A 16,660-nucleotide genomic window follows, 5' to 3' on the forward strand; every position below is an offset into this window, starting at 1 on the left:
AACTCAGTTATTAGAACCGGTTGAGCTAGACAGAGGTTAATCCTGAAACATGTAGGAGAAGATTGTTAAGCGGTTTTTAAAGTAGACAGCAGTTTGGTAGAAGAGACCGGGGAACGGTGTTCTGATTTAGGACTTACCTCATGAAAAAGGTGTAGCGGCATAAGAGAAAAGCATCTGCAGAGATGAGGAAAGGTTTACCTGACTGGAAAAGCGAAGAGCCAGGCACGAGGCACGAGGTCTGTGCGGGAGCCTCCTCACGCTCGCTCCCGAGAGCCCATGGTTCAGTCACATCACACTGACAGCTTGGAAACAGTTATGGCGGGAGTATTTACACCAAAGAAATGGGCCAACCCTGCAGGTCGGTGAGCTCCTGTTAAACACTTGCCAGCCGGCCACCGTGCATTGGGGTCTTTAGAAAGGCTCCACGTGCATGGCAGCCAGGAAGGCTATCTGATTGTGAAAAACAAGTAATACGATCAAAGAGAGCATGTGTCTGGGTGGTTCTTCTGTGCAATGAGTGTGTGAGACCAGAGGCTGCATGAAGGGAACCTAATGCTCAGAATGTTACAGAATGTGAGAGACTTACAGCGGAATGTGTTAGGCAAGGAGACAATGAAAGCTATTCAGACATGGGCGAAGGCTCTGAACTAAGAAAAGGGGCACCAGGCCCCTCCCTTTCATCTGTCATGAGTACCCCATTGCTCCAGATGTTCAAGCTAGAATCTACTCAAGTTTGAGTCCCTTCCCTCTTGTATCAAACAGTCCCAGCTTTTATTAGTAATCGAGTTTCCACTCCCACTGCCGACATTGTAGGCAGGCAGTGCCCTCCTGTTCCTCTGCTTGTGCAGCCTTTCCCGGCCTCACTTACTCCCCTTTCCTCCAGCCAGCCTGGCCTAGGCTGAGCACCTCTCCCTCCCCTTTCTGTGGCACAGACGTCGCTACTTCATAGTGTCTCCTACATTCTCTAACCACAGTCCTCAAGGTCACACCTGTGCCTTCTCTTCCTAGGGTTTTGCCTACAACCCCCAGCAGACATTCACCCGTTCACACTCAGATTGCTTCTTGATGAACAGATGAGACTGGCCGCAGGAAGAGTGCCCGAGGTTGCAGGGCGGAGCGGGGAGTTGATAGTAGGCGATGGGAAACCGAGAAAGGCGCCGGACTGAAGGGTTGGTTAGAGGAGGGCGTCCAGATCTTGGCTCCACAGGCCAGCTGCCTCCCGACCGGCACAGAAAGGCTTCTTTCTTGCTTAGCGGCTTGTCCAGTGCAGTTTGGCCGGATGCTCTGGTCCTCCATGTCCTCACTCGGGACCCGTCTCTGGATCTTTGCTGTACCTCCAGCAGGTGACAGAGACATGCAGATCGCGCAGTGGCATTGAAAAACTTCCAGACGTGACACACGTCACTGCCACTGGCCTGTCACCAGCCAGAGCCCGTCACCTGGCTGGCTATGCCTCGCGTAGGGAAGCCAGGAAATGCACCCACCACGTGCCAGGAGGCAGGACAAGCAGAATGGTGGCTACAGTGTAATAAGGGAGTTTCGTTGTTTGTTTTCTGACCATCCAGGCGGTGTGCCAGCCTGTCCTTCGACGAGCAGCGCAGGAGTGCCCCGTGCGCACATCCCTGGACTTGGAACTGGACCTGCAGGCCTCCCTCACCCGCCAGAGCCGCCTCAACGATGAGCTGCAGGCCCTGCGGGGCTTGAGGCAGAAGCTGGAGGAGCTGAAAGCTCAGGGGGAGACGGACCTCCCGCCGGGGGTGCTGGAAGATGAGAGGTTCCAGAAGCTCCTGAAACAAGCTGAGAAGCAGGTACGGATCTCAGGTGTCCTTTGTCTCGGGGGGGCTTACGTGGAGTCATCTTCCCAAAGCTGCCAGCTTACACCCCAGTTCTGCTCAGCTCTTCAGATCCCTTTTTAAGAACTTGGAGCACATTTCTCTCACGGCCTTTTTTAAACCCAGGATATTGCTAAAAGCGGTACTGCCACCCCCAAGGTGCAGGTCAGAGGTCCCCACCGCTCCACCGCCCGCCCCCCATCCCGTAGCTGCTGCTCTGGGGCCACTGGCCTGGCCAGGGGGAGCATGGCAGTGAGGGTAGTGTCATTTCTGCTCAGCATTCTTCTTTGTGTCTATATGAGACTTGGCAAATAAATACAGTCTAACTTTTAACATAAGTGATAACTTATGTTTGAAATTTCTGAATGGGTTCAAGACTCATTAGCCACTCATCATTGTAGATGTATTGCTGATTTCTTAAATGTTTTTATTGATTTCAGAGAGAGGGAGGGAGAGGCAGAGATAGAAACATCAATGATGAGAGAATCATTGATCAGCTGCCTCCTGCACACCCCCTGCTGGTATCAAACCCACAACCCAGGCATGTGCCCTGACCGGGAATAGAACCAGTGACCTCCAGGTTCCTGGGTCAACACTCAACCCTTGAACCATGCCGGCTGGGCTGTATGCTAGTTTCATGCTCCTGAGTTTCCACATTTTTTGTTACCTTCAAGAAAAGTCGCACCTTACCCATTCCCCGTTGCTTTTTGCCATACAAACAACTATATAAAATAGAATAAAAATCACTGACTTAAAAATAGGGTATTTTAAGGGACCATTTCTTTTATTCTGCCTCCTAAATATGACCAAAGATTTCAAGAACCTGTATATTGATGACATTGATTTATTTTCTCAAGATGAGGGTTTATATTTTAGTATGGGGCATATTTTACATCCATATGGAATATACAAATAGAGTTTCACATAGCTGAAATATTACAAATGCCAAAACATAATTTTCTTTCAACCCTTTTGTATAGAAATCTGAATTAGATTAATCACTTCTTTAAACTAATAGAAACTCTTGTCCATCACATAAACTTCCTTTGGGGCCCAAAGTTATTTTTAACCACATAGTGTATGGTGCTGACTGACTAGCACTGTTCATTCTCGATGGAACTCGGAAACTTAATGTGTGAATTTCAGGGGTCAAACTGATACCAATAATTTCTAAAGAAAGTTGAAGCAACAAAACGTATTACATATCTGTGGTATATCCCACCTGATAGAAAGAAACCTTCACACACAGTAGGGGCTCAGGAAGTGCCTGTTCAGTGGGGAGCTGAACTGTAGATCTTATATTTGACACTAAAGCTGATAATGGGATAATTAGACATGTCGGGCCCTTAAAGAACTTGTGGTTTGATAAAGGAGATGAGCCAGATATCTGAGGAAGAGAAATCACTTCCTGGTGAGACCAGGAGAGGCTTCCTGGAGGAGGTGGCATTTAACCTGGTCTGGAAAGCGGGCAGTGGAACTTCATCCCAGGTGAGGGGTGCAGAGGCCCAGAAGGTGGGGGACCCAGCAGTAACAGCACAGGTCCAGGGGGGCTCATCGTGCCCTGTTGGGTGGGAAGGGGAGAGGGTGCCCGGAGGGCTGCCGTTTCTCCAAAGGAGCCTCGTGGTGCCTACAAAGCGGAAATCTCTGGTTCTCCCTCAGAGTGCCTCCCTGTGAAAACGCCAGAGCTCTCTGATGCTGCACTTTTTGAAAACTTAAAATAATACAGAGGTGAACCTTTTTAAAAGTTAGAATCTGCGAAGAAAATTCTGCATCAAAGGTAGGAATACGCCTCATTCAACAAAATAATCTTCGTGATTGGAACGAGGCGTTCGGCACTAAGGGCTACCTGCCTGCAAAGCTGGCCACTGTTGATTATTAGTGACGGACGAAACCTTACGGTGTGTTGTGTCACCCAGGGTTTTAGAGAAAGATGCAGGGGTAGGTACAGACATGAATATATAAACACTGGCCAGTGTAGACCTCAGCGAAGTATGTTCTCACTCGGCAGGAAAAGGAATATCTCCGTGAGTCCCAGTGTTGGTCTTGTTTGGTAGCAAACAAAGCCAAGTTTCAAAGTGATTTTGCAGTAACCACGAAAACGCTGGTAGTTGAAAATACGAGCTTCCATGAGCTACTTGGAGGGACGGCTTAGTGCTTCACGGGGGACACAATAGACACCCCAATTCCATTCATGTGGAGGAGACAAAAGACCAGGAGCATCCCTGGGGCTGCTGTATTTCTGGTTCTGATAAAACACATTTTCCTGGGGAAAGTGGGTCAGAGTTTCTTACCCGAGTATATCCAGCACCTGCCTTCCTTCTCTGGCTTTTACTGATCTGTCCGTTGTTCGTCTCGATGAGCAGGTGGCTGGTTTGAGGTTGGCCTGTCGTCGGTAACCAGGAACTGCAGGGGCGCAGTCCTTCGGCGCAACTGCTGACTCGCTCACTGGCTGGTCCTGGTCCTGGCAGAAGTCATTTCTTTGTGTATACTGAGTTGGCGGTCCCTTTCCTGGGACCTAATGAAAAATCATCAGTTTACTAAATATAAGGCTTCACAAAGGAAAGGAAATATCACATTTGTCCCCTTTGAATTTGAGATACATAAATTCAGAAGCTCCAAGTGACAGCTAGACTTGCTCATCAATTACAAAATATTCAAGAGAGAATTGTGACTTAACATATATAGAGCACTTTTCTAAAGAAAATCGTCCGAAACAGGAAGAGGAAAGGGAGGGGCGGTAAGAATTCTTTGTGGTGAAAGCCCTCAGGTGCGTGCAGGAGACCATCATGAGGAAGGAGGAGGGATGGCCCCTGGGGGGCTGGCCTTCCGTGGGGTGGAGACCGCAGACTATAACACGCATGTGCGCAGTGAGGGGACGTGCGCATCTAAAAGCAGGCGTTATCCCCATCTGGCAGAAATAAAAATCCAATTTAACTCACTTATGTTTGGGAGACAGTGAGACCTTTAAATGGGTCATTTGGCTTTGGCGTTTGTTTGGAAAGCTGCTCTAAGAAAAGGAATTCCAGGCAGAGTGTTGGGTGCTGGTACTGGGCATCGCCCCTCTTCACTGCCCCTCCTGGTTCTAACCGGGATGTTGGGGAAGCGTAGTGGCCCCAGCACCACCCTGGGAGCTGCCGTGGCCGTGGCTCACAGCCTGCTCCTCTCACTCGAAGTCTCACTGTCCGTTTTGTCCCTGCAGAGCTGCTCTGTGATGTGGTTTATTAAAATCCGCATCTCAGGGTCTTTTGTGTACATTTGCTCTCTGGTCCACCGCTCTATTCCTAGCTCCTAGTACAATGCCTAGCATATCGTTTAAGAAAAAAAAAAAAAAGAAACAGTCACAGCGAAACACTGAAATAGTGGGCTTAATGATGTGTTGGGTGCTGCTCTGAGTACTTTATGTGTATTAACTCACTTAAACGTGAAAACAGCCCTTTGAGGTAAGTACTTATTCCCAGTTTACAGATGAGGAAACTGGCATAGGGATGGCAAGCAGCCTCCCCGGACTCACCGAGCCAGTGAATGCCAGAGATGGAATTGAACCCAGGCAGCGAGGCTCCAGAGTTTTTGTGCTCTTCACTCTCTCACACCCCCTTTCTTTAGAAGGCAGTCCACAAATATTTGTTGATTGGATGGATGTATGGATGGATGAAAAGGGAACTTTTAATATAGTATTCATTATTCCACTGTAATTTTTAAATGCATTCATGCAAAATACCTGAATCCGTAGACAATAGCTCAGGTAATAAATTGTGATAAAGTCGCACAGTGGAATATTATGCAACAGTGAGTCAAACAGGTTACAACTGCTTGCGCTAGCGTGTATGATTCTCATAAGCGTCACGCTGAGCAGATGGTGTCAGACCCTGAAGAGTGCCTGCTGCCCTGTTGCATTTCTGTAAACAAAACGGGCAAAAGTGTCCCGTTCTGTTAGAAGCCAGGTGCTAGTGACCCTCAGACCCGTTGCTGAAGGGAGCTTGGGGGGCGCCTGGAATGGGGCTGTTCTGTTTCTTCGTCTAGTGCCGGTGACCTGTGTGTGTTCAGTCTGTAGGAGTTCTCTGAGCCGTACATCCCTGGGCGCTTTTTTGGTATGTAAATTCCACTGCAATAAACAGCTTTTAAATGACTAAGAAAAAAAGGGTTGAAAAGATGAATAAGGGGCTGAAGGTGTATTTCCCAAAATGTCGACAGTCGGTATTCCTTGGACGCAGTGCTGTAACAGTTTTTAGCTTCCTTCTTGAGGGTTCTTAGGTCTTCCAGGTGTAATAAACGGATCACGTGCTGCCTGTGTAATGAGGTGTTTTCAGCGCCATGAAATAAACTGTCCCCTGCTCAAGGCCGTTGCACCTCGGCCTGGGTTTGGTGCATGGGTGCTGTCCCCAGCGGGGAGGAGACACCGCCTCGTCGGCAGCCGAGGTGCCCTCCTGGCTGTAGTCTGCACTGAAGCCCGATAGCACGTTTCTGGGCACCTCTAATTAGTGTTTTGTGGGGTTTTGTGTTTTTATTTTCTTTGCCAGGCTGAACAGTCCAAAGAGGAACAGAAGCAAGATTTGAATGCGGAGAAGTTGATGAGACAAGTCTCCAAGGACGTGTGTCGGCTCCGGGAGCAGAGCCGGAAGGTGCCTCGGCAGGTGCAGTCCTTCAGGTAGGCGGCCCCGCCCGCGTCACCCTCGGGTTGTCCTTGTGCTCGTGCCCTCTGAATTACAAGGGCGTTCACCCTGGAGTAGGCTGGCCGTTATCAGGGTGACAGACGCCAAATCCTCTCCTCCAGACGAGGCTGCGCTTGCTGCCTCCTGAGGGTGCAAACCCCACTGCAGCAGCCTGGCTCCCAAGGAGCCCAGGTGTCCCTGCTCTTAGAAGCAGTTACCAAATGGGTCAGACGTTCCAGAAAATGTGAAAAGACAGCCAGGCCAGGAGGCCCGGTGGGTGCCGACCATTGAGGGGCTCGCTGGCAGCTGAAAAGATGTGAGGAGGAAGGGTCGAAATACGAAAGGAGAGCCAGGAGAGAGCGTGGGCCCGGGCTGGAGGGAGGGGAGGCTGTTGATACTGGCACATGCGTCAGGAAGAAGAGGGTTGAAAGTCACCGCCCCCAACTGAGCCATCAGGAGGCCACCGGTGACCATCCGGTCAGGAGGCCACCGGTGACCATCCGGTCAGGAGGCCATTGGTGACCATCCATGGCTGTTTCAGGCGAGTGAGAGGAGGCCACAGAAAGGGTTGTTTTATCAGTTGATTGTGGGATTGGGTCTGGACGCATGTGTTTGTGTCGTACGGAGGAGTCTGTGGAGTGCTGTGGGCAGGAGGAGATGTGGGGACCAACGATGGGATTCGGACCTGGGTGCCGAGGGTCCAGAGGAGGGAGCTGGAGTCGGTGCCGACTGGATGAGCCCCGCACGGAGGGAAAGGAAGCCGAGCCAGCAGGGGCTTCAGACTCTGGAAGAGCTGGCAGTTTATAGGAAAGAGCCAGGTTTCTCTTGCCTCCACGATGCTGCAGAATCACTCTCGTAATTTAGAGAAAGCTGCTCCCCGGGTTTTTACAGCTCCGGGCTGTGAGAGGGATCTTTCCATGCCTCTGGTGCTGTGGTCACTGTGAGGTTGTCCAGCATGGCTGCTGCTAGAACCCAGAATAGAGATTTATAATCACTCCTGTGTCCCTTAACATCAAACCCATTTACCTCCCCGGGCAGGTGATAAAGATGAGTGAGATGGCCCGGCCTGGGCGGCGAGAGTGGGGCGCGTGGGGGGCTGGGGGGCTCTGTCTGACCCACAGGCAGCTGCACCCAGCTGCTTGGTTCACTTGGAATCAGGAGCCCCGTGTCCCTGGCCTTCGGTTTGTCAGGGGAAGTGAGCAATGGGGAATTTTATGCGCAGTGTCTCAAACTGGACACTGGCAGCTAATTTGAGCATTTAGATAACAGCGTGTGGGCCTAAGCCGCCCACCTGCAGGAAGTGGCCCGGCAGGGTCCCCGGCTTCCAGCCCTGCCTTCCTGGCCTTCAGGGACATCGCGGCCACTCCCACGTGCCTTCCTAGTTCTTGCCTGTATCTCGTATGGAACTCGACCGATCACAAGGACACTAGCACAGAAGTAACTCTCGCCCCGAGTCCCTCCCTTTCCTTCTGTCTTTTCCGTGGTCTTTCCCACCTCGGCTCTTGCTTCTGCCCCACGCTCCCACCCCGTCTGCCCGGCTCCGCTCTCGGGCGGGTCGGTGCCTCATCCTCTCGGCTCCCAGGCGTCCGCGGACGGACATGCGCTCAGGAAGCGTGTGCTGCTGGGACAGCATGTGCAGGGTGAAGGTTTTGTAGAAAAAATGGACGCATTGCTCCTGTTCCTGGCGCCTGTACTGTCCTAGAGCCTTAGTTTCACCCTGGTCCCAGCCCCTGAACAACCAGCCGCTTTCTCCTCGGCTCCTCCCTTTCGGCCGCTCCTGCTTGTCCCTGCTCTGGACACAGGACAGACTTACCTTTATGACAGGAGGGCCCCTCCCTTCCTCCGAGTCACGGTACTGTTCCTGAGCTGCGAAAGCCTGATCTCTGCGTTTTCCTGGTATCACATGATGTTCCATGAGGTTCCTGAGACGTTTCCTAGGGCTTCGGCCCTCTGAGCCCTCCCCTACCTGGGTTAGACACACTCTTGCCTGGGCTGACCCCCGTTGGCTTGAAAATGGCCTTACGTTAGAAATGCGGCAAGGAAGGCACTGTTGGGTCTGCAGGTGACGGGTGGGAGCCAGAGCTGCCGTGTCCTTCGCATCTGCTGTGAAGGGCAGAGGCCCTCTTGATTTTTTTTTAAATATGTTTTGATTTTTAGAGAGGAAGGGAGAGGGAGATAGAGGGAGAGAAACATCAATGATGAGAGTCATTGATCTGCCTCCTGCACACCCCCACTGGGGATGGAGCCGGCAGCCCTGGTGTGTGCCCTGGCCGGGAATGGACCCTGTGACCTCTTGGTTCCTGGGACGACACTCAGTCTACTGAGCCACACTGGCCAGGTGGCCCTCCTGATTTTAAGTGAGATCGCCCTTAGGAAAAGAGCTCCTGTCCGGGCTCATGGGGTGCCGCTGGAGGTCCCGCTGCTATTTCTAGCGGTTGCAGAGTCCTCTCAGCATCGCGTTGACGTGGCTCCCTCCTCACCTGGTTCCAGGGAGAAGATCGCCTACTTCACCAGAGCGAAGATCAGCATCCCTTCCCTGCCGGCCGATGACGTGTGACTCGTCGCCGAAGAGCCGAGCGTCTCACCTGGTCATTTCTTTGAGAGGAAGAGACTGAACTTTGGTGTGGTGGGTTTGTTTGGGGAGGGGTGTACTATAACTGTCAACTCTTAAAGAGCTTTTATTTCACATCAGAATTTCAACATGTTCATTGATAAAGTATCTTGAATGTAATTCTTACCTAAAAAAAGCAAAAAAAGTCAGGTAACCACAACGGGATAATCTGGTACACAGAGACGTTTGTTGCACAGCATGTGTGTGGCCAGTGGGCTGTGGAACCGAGGCAGAGCCAGGGTGCGTCCCTTGAGCCGACTTGCAGAGGAACTCACAGAAGGTGGCCTTTGCTACCCTGATTTTCCTGCCAGGGGCCCGGGGAGCTGGCACGGGCGCCTTGGGGGGTCTTGCACTCGAGCAGCTCTTGCTGCAGGAAGGTCAGCGTGAGCACGAGCTTCGGTGTGGAGCCCGGAGCCCGCCTGAAACGGGCTGTGTTCGTTTCCGTCACCCGTGTGGGAACACTTTGTTTCCTTAAAACAGTCTTTTTTGTTCTTTTTTTGTTTGTCTAAAGAAAACAAAAACAAAATGCTGAGTTCAAGCACATAAGAATGCAAATACGGGAGCGGGCTCCCGGCTGCACTGCAGACCCTGCGCCTAGGACACAGGGCAGGGAGGAGAGAGCCGCCTGCGGCCACGAGCACAAGCTCACCCCAGCCACCTGAGCGAGGTGGGCATCGGGTGTGACTCCCCCGACCTGAGCGAGGGTGGGCATCAGGTGTGAGTGAGTCTGGCTCCCCCGACCTGAGCGAGGTGGGCATCGGGTGTGAGTCTGGCTCCCCCGACCTGAGCGAGGGTGGGCATCGGTGTGAGTGAGTCTGGCTCCCCCGACCTGAGGGAGGGTGGGCATCGGGTATGAGTCTGGCTTGCACAGTGATGTTCCGTCTGAGGCGTGAGGATGGTGTTGACTAGAGAACGTGGTGACCCGCCTTCAAAGGACAGACATTCTGATGATGTGGAGGGAGACGCGTCAGCTGACACCTGGTGAAACCAGCAACAGAGGAAAGGGTATCTTGATTGAATCAAAGTTGCCAAAAAAAAAAAAAATTTAATCCTTTATTAAACAGATTTGTACCATTTAGTGGCAATTACTTTGCAGCTCTCATTTAGGGGATCCTGTCGATAATTTATGGTAAGAAGTTGGGAGGCGGAGAGACTATTAATCTGAAGTATAAGCTGAGTCATTTGTCTCAAACAAAAGCCACTGCAGATGAGCAAGTTTAGAGCTGTGACCCGACTGAAGCGCCTTCCAGTGCAGGGTTTTAGCTCATCCAGCTCAAGCGCTTCCTTAAGGAAACAAACCCCAGAGTAGCTCTGCCCTCATAAAGGCTTTTAAAGTGAACAGTTCTATGCAATTCAAATCATGCTTATTAGTCTCTAATACTGGAAGAGGCCGTTTTTGGTGAGCCGTCTTTTATAGCAAACGAAATCCTTTTTTTTAGAAATGCAAAACCCATCTTAAAGGAATGGGCCCCTTTAACACACACACACAAGTTCTGTTTCTAAGACAGAATCCTCATTAGCAAGAATTGTTATCTTCTTGAAAGTAATCACACATCTTTTAGAAAATGCCTTTGATCAGAATCAGAATTCAGAGGAAGCCATGTCTGAGCCTAGACCTTTGTTTCTAAGTGTCCACCACGTCTGTACAAGCGTCTCGGAAGCTGTAACCGGACGTGACACTACTTTGCGCAGAGACCAGCCTTGTGAGTCGACTGCACGCAGCCCCTCGGGGCTGTCCCAGCTCATTCTCTCAGATGACAGGAAAACCAGAAAAAGACCATTCATCCTTGTCAAGGTCAAATGTGAAAGACAGAAGTTTATTTAATGCAGAGTGAGATGAAGGTCAGCTGTTGTCAGCTTCTTAGTTTGACCGTGAAAATGTTTATAGAACTATGTGTAGTTGTACCGTACGATTTTATTTTCTTCATTTATTTATTTACGGTCTTATTTATGTTCTGTTTAATATATAGTTCGGTTCTGGCCATTTTAAATGTTTGACATAGAAGAGGCTCTATTGGAATATTTACAGCTTTATAAATCTTCAGCATATTAGCTGTTAACTTTTTGCGATACAAAAAGTTATTCCGACAAGTGTAAAGGAAGGAAATCTGTCTCAGGCTGGTAGTTAACAGCTGTGACCAAGAAGCTTGCAGTTTTATTTTACAAAATTTGCTCATTTCTAACGTGAGAGATAAACTTATTTTAATATACTCTTTTTCCACACTTTAAAAATCAGCAATAGTGTTATGTATTTATAGGCAGCTTTTAACAATCCTGTCGTATTTGTACTAACCTGGATGATTCACAGTGACAAAACAGTTTAATAACTTGATCACAAACCCACATGGACAATATGAATTTTAATATTATAAATGCTATTTTTTAAAGGTAGAATTTATTCGGCACAGGGTAAAAAGAATGTAATATTAATTCTCAAGTTTGAATTATCAATACATTACTACAATTTTGTATATCGGAATCTAAGTGTTACAGGTACAAAAAGCATATTGCTAGCCAAGTGAACAAAGTTTAGCTGAATCTCTATCGCATGGAAATCAAATAAATTTAAAATCTTTTTTTTTTTTTTTTTTTGCTATTACTTTATATTGTATTAAATATCAAAAGCTCAGGACTGAACTAAATATTTAATCAGGTTAAATTCTAAATATGTTTCTGTTTTAATCTGTCTTGTTTGTAAAAGTGTGCAAATACATCACATAGATTAACTGGTTTCTGCACTTTTCATGTGTTTGTGGGTGGAAAAAATTCAGTGGTTTTTTTTTTTTCAACAAAGATACATATTGCCTAAGATTTTATTTGTGTCGTTTGTTGTTCAGGTAATTTCCCTGATTGGTTCAAGCGCAAGAGTTTATTTGAGCTGTGTACTGAGCAAATATAAAAATCTTTGTGAAGAATTTCCCAAGCTCCCCTAGCCAGTTTGGCTCAGTGGTTAGAGCATCGGCCCACAGACTGAAAGGTTGTGGGTTTGATTCCAGTCAAGGGCACGTTCCTCCATTGCAGGCTGGATCCCTGCCTCCGGTCGGGACCATGCAGGAGGCAGCCAATCAATGTGTCTCTCTCTCACATCAATGTCTCTCTACCCCCGCCTCCTTTCCACTCTCTCTAAAAAATCAATGGAAAAATATCCTCTATTGAGGATTAACAAAAAAAAGAATTCCCCAAGCCAGCAGTTTGTTGTGAATGCTTCTTGGTTGTGCGATAAGTATTGCCGATTTAAATTTAAAAAAAAAAAAAAGGCAGAATATTTTCATTGTACAAGTAAAACACAGGCTCTAGAATACGAGCTCTGTTAGTGCCCCCTGCCCTGGCAGTGTCTCTGCCGCCCACGCCAGCCAGCCCAGGAGGTTCTGTGCCCACACACCCAGACCTGACTGACCTGCAGTGCCCCCTGCAGGCGTGGCAGGAACGTTGGCCATCTGCAGAGCACAGGACACAGGTGCAAAAGCACGCCTGTGGGTAGATTTTATGTGAACCTTCCAAGACCGGCCTCCTCTGCTCCTGACGCAGTGCAGAGGCACGCCTGAGTGGCCCACTTATGGGAAGGGCTCCGTGGAGCCCTGAGGTCTCTGATTAAAGATGTGCTATGTCCACGTCTCTCACCTCTCAAGCATTCAAAGAGCAGCAATGTTTTTAGTATAATCCGATGTCATACATTTTAAATAACACAGCGAGACTGTTTCTGTGTAGTAGGTGATCTCAAACACGAGAGAAATGATGAGCAGTAACATTTCCGATTGCCAGTGACTCGTCTCTATGAACAACACCTTCAGGATACGTAAGTACCAACAGAACGTTTTATTTACCAGTTCTGTGCAATCACTGGATCTGTTTTAAAACTGAGAAAACTCATCTGCAGTAATGAGCATGATTACTATTAAGTTTCGATGGGTTTTGGTCTCAGAGTAGAACATAAAAGTGGTTTATCACCTTAGGAAGGAATCATAGTTTAAGGAGCCACAGGGGGGATTCATTTTAGAAAATCATAAGCACAGTGATTAGGTGACCGTGTAGCAGGAAACCCTACCCGGTCCAGGGTTGAGCAAGCATCTCGTGAGGACTGGACACCCCTGATCCCTCCCGGTTCAGACTGTCAGGTGGGTGTTTGCCATCTCCAGGTGCTGATGGAGATACTGCGTTTCTGCCACCGTGTAGTGGCCCGAAGCCAGCGGAGCTTGGGTGGAGCAGGCGGCACCGTTCAGCAGGCACCCTCCCAGGAGGAGGGCCGACCCGGCAAACCAGCCGATGAAGAGGGCTTCCCCGAACTCCCAGCGGGGCACGATCTCTGGGATGGTCTCGTCCCAGAACTCCCGCACGGTCACGTGGGCGACCCAGGACACCGGCACCAGGGCTGCCGCGCCTGCCATCCAGAGCAGGGCTCCTCCCAGCATCAGCAGTCGCTTCTTGCGCTCCCGCAGCCCCTCTCCGATTCTCAGGCAGTCCAGCCCAAACCCAGAGAGCAGCAGGCCCAGAAACCCCAGCCCATTGGACAGGAACATTAAAATCCGGGAGCCCCTGAGCTCGGCCGGCAGAGCCAGGAAAGAGTCGAAGTCCTTGCACTCCATCCCGCCTTCCTCCTGGATGACGCAGGCTTGCCAGAGTCCCATGGTCCAGTTTTCCATTTCATTTAATTCCAGGTTGAGGTTTTTCCAATGTGGCAGGTAGTTTGTGAGACAGGATAAAAGCCATCCCAGCAGAGAGAGTGAAATTCCAGTTACTTGTGCCACAGTCCTAAATACTAAAGCCATTACGAGGTCCTGCGAGCTTTAGCTAAACCAGCTGCTGCCTTTCGGTCTCTGGGAAAAGTGCGACAGACTTGTGTTATCACCTGCAGAGCTCTGAAATATTTTTTCATTGTGTGTATAAGCGGATTCTTGCCAGACTTGCTATTGTTTGATTCCATGCTGAATAGTTGTCAGAAAAGGAAAGGGAACTAGTTTTCCAAACCAGTAATGCCAAGGAGTGGCCAAGATCAGTTTTCTAATAAGCAGTTTGTCCCTGAAATAACACTAAGCAGCAGTAATCCCCCTTTCATTGTTCATGTCTAAATGGCTTTCATGTTATTTCCAACCTTCCTAACGCGTCAAAGAACTAAGACGTCCAAATGCAGAATGTTTCACTGACAGTCGGTCCAGCTCCTACTGCGTTCTTTCTTGCTAATGGCACCTGTCAGGCTTTCGTCTGTGACAGTTCTCACATTTCAGTATATGTGTTGTGGTAACACCAAGTGGCATTATTTTAAAAAACAAATAGTTTCAAGAAAAACATTTCTTAACCAAATAATTCAATTTTATCAGAAATTTCTCTAGATCTTCAATCAGGCCTACTTTTTATTTTTAAAATATGTGTGTGTGTTTTATTGATTTCAGAGAGAGGAAGAGAGAGAGAGAGAGAGACAGAAATATCCATGATGAGAGTCATTGATCGGCTGCCTCCTGCACGCCCCCTGCTGGGGATCGAGTCTGCAGCACAGGCCACGTGCCCTCACAGGGAATCGAACCTTGACCTCCTGGTTCATGGGTCGATGCTCAACCACTGAGCCACGCTGGCTGGGATCAGGCCTACCTTTAAAAAAAATTCCTTAGGCTATATATACCACATAACATATGAAACAATACGAAACAAACTATCAAGTCTTTTTACCTGCATTCCTTTCTGTCATGTTCAGACACAGGTGCATAAACACTTCGTGTGTTTTTTCTTTACTGAAATCTGCTTTCTATGCCGTGGAAAAGTTAAGCAATAGGACTTTGTAGATGAGCATCAACATCTCTTCTCCTGCAACCCCAAAAGTATATATATCCCCAAGCTTGTAATTTTCAATTGAACAAAAGAAAGTTTTTCTTAGGGCAAATGAAGGGTCACTATCTCAATATCAAGCAAACATTTTAAATTATTTGTCTTTTTAACATGGAGCTTTTGAGGGAAGAGACAATAGAGGAGATTGGCCAGTGTTTCGAATCTGAGAGTATCATGATGAACCGAAAACCTTTTAACCTCATAAAACCCTGTCACTCACACCAGGTGCCTTGTAATTTCCTAAACACCAGTCAGCTCGGATCAAAAGAAGAACAGTCATTGTTGTGGAAATTCGCTTTGGGATAAGCTTAACCTGCGTCTCTGCCAACGTAGAATGCTTAAAAGATTTCAGCGTGTCAGTTTTTCTCTTTAGGAGACAAAGTAATTATTACTTTCAGCTACCAACAAAAACAAACAAACAGTTTCTAGTGTAACATACACACACGAAAGCTTAATACGGACTATATTGGACAGCCACCACCACGTTTCGATTTAAATAACCAGGCCTATGACATTTTTTTGCTCATACCTATGTAATCCTTAGCATAGTGATTTTCTTTTAGATATAAGACAGCCCCTTCTCCAGATTTTTGGGGGGAGGGAGGATCTAGGGTAGAAAAGTAATTACTAAGTGAGAACATGTGAGCCCCACAGATTGAGTTCCGTAACAAAGGCCCCCTTCTCGTGCAGACCCCTACAGCTCTGTCCCTGCAGAATATACATCTCTCCGGTCTTGTCAAAGTCACGCTTTCGGATCTGCAGTCCCATTTTCCAGGTAGGCACACTGACTTGGTGTTTCTGCCACCGTGTAGTGGCCCGAAGCCAGCGGAGCTTGGGTGGAGCAGGCGGCACCGTTCAGCAGGCACCCTCCCAGGAGGAGGGCCGACCCGGCAAACCAGCCGATGAAGAGGGCTTCCCCGAACTCCCAGCGGGGCACGATCTCTGGGATGGTCTCGTCCCAGAACTCCCGCACGGTCACGTGGGCGACCCAGGACACCGGCACCAGGGCTGCCGCGCCTGCCATCCAGAGCAGGGCTCCTCCCAGGATCAGCAGTCGCTTCTTGCGCTCCCGCAGCCCCTCTCCGATTCTCAGGCAGTCCAGCCCAAACCCAGAGAGCAGCAGGCCCAGAAACCCCAGCCCATTGGACAGGAACATTAAAATCCGGGAGCCCCTGAGCTCGGCCGGCAGAGCCAGGAAAGAGTCGAAGTCCTTGCATTGCCTCCCCACTTCCTCCTGGATGACGCAGGCTTGCCAGAGTCCCATGGTCCAGTTTTCCATTTCATTTAATTCCAGGTTGAGGTTTTTCCAATGTGGCAGGTAGGTTGTAACAATGGACAAAACCCATCCCAGCAGAGATAATAACAGTCCAACAAGTTGCATGACTACTCTCAAGACTAACGCCATTGCAGCCGGCCTGGCGCCCGGCCTCCCCTATGGGAGCGCTGTCCTTGGTGGTGGGCAGTGCTGTGGCGATGGTGGCTCGATGCTGCCTGGCATATAAGCTTTGGCCGTTCACTCCTTGGGCACCCTGAAATGTGTTTTTGTTCTCGAATATAATATTTCATGTAAAGAACGAAGGGCTCTGTGAAAACTACGAGTTAGGCTTTCTGATAAGGGTTTGACCCGTTGCCTTCCGACTCGCTTGGTAAAATTATATCCCCAATGCCTGATGATTCTAAAGCTAAGGATGAACAAAGGAGCCTCTATGACCCCTCACCCTTAGGACAACAGAAATCTTTGTGCTTCAATA

General features: G+C 49.0%; 3 protein-coding genes across 4 annotated transcripts in view; 1 reads left to right on the plus strand and 2 right to left on the minus strand.

Moving 5' to 3' along the window:
• WWC2 (WW and C2 domain containing 2) overlaps window positions 1–11,903 on the plus strand; it is a 130,916-nt gene extending 119,013 nt beyond the window's left edge. For both annotated transcript variants that reach the window (XM_081129100.1, XM_081129101.1), the window contains 3 exons: window positions 1,566–1,808; window positions 6,350–6,477; window positions 8,972–11,903. In XM_081129100.1, the coding sequence (XP_080985226.1) occupies window positions 1,566–1,808; window positions 6,350–6,477; window positions 8,972–9,038 (438 nt within the window). In that variant the 3' untranslated portion in view covers window positions 9,039–11,903. The remainder of the gene's footprint in view (window positions 1–1,565; window positions 1,809–6,349; window positions 6,478–8,971) is intronic.
• Window positions 11,904–13,195: 1,292 nt separating this feature from the next.
• Window positions 13,196–13,916, minus strand: LOC308552839 (claudin-22-like; the record flags this gene model as incomplete). Its single annotated transcript, XM_081128224.1, has 1 exon — window positions 13,196–13,916. Exon 1 carries the CDS (start codon window positions 13,856–13,858, stop codon window positions 13,196–13,198), a length of 663 nt encoding a protein of 220 aa, XP_080984350.1. The 5' UTR covers window positions 13,859–13,916.
• Window positions 13,917–15,651: 1,735 nt separating this feature from the next.
• On the minus strand, window positions 15,652–16,440 carry LOC308553613 (putative claudin-24; the record flags this gene model as incomplete). The annotated part of the gene is made up of 1 exon (XM_081129646.1): window positions 15,652–16,440. Exon 1 carries the CDS (start codon window positions 16,312–16,314, stop codon window positions 15,652–15,654), a length of 663 nt encoding a protein of 220 aa, XP_080985772.1. The 5' UTR covers window positions 16,315–16,440.
• Window positions 16,441–16,660: the final 220 nt, after the last annotated feature.

This window comes from Miniopterus schreibersii, assembly GCF_964146895.1.
Source record: "Miniopterus schreibersii genome assembly, chromosome: 2".
Classification (NCBI taxonomy): domain Eukaryota; kingdom Metazoa; phylum Chordata; class Mammalia; order Chiroptera; family Miniopteridae; genus Miniopterus; species Miniopterus schreibersii.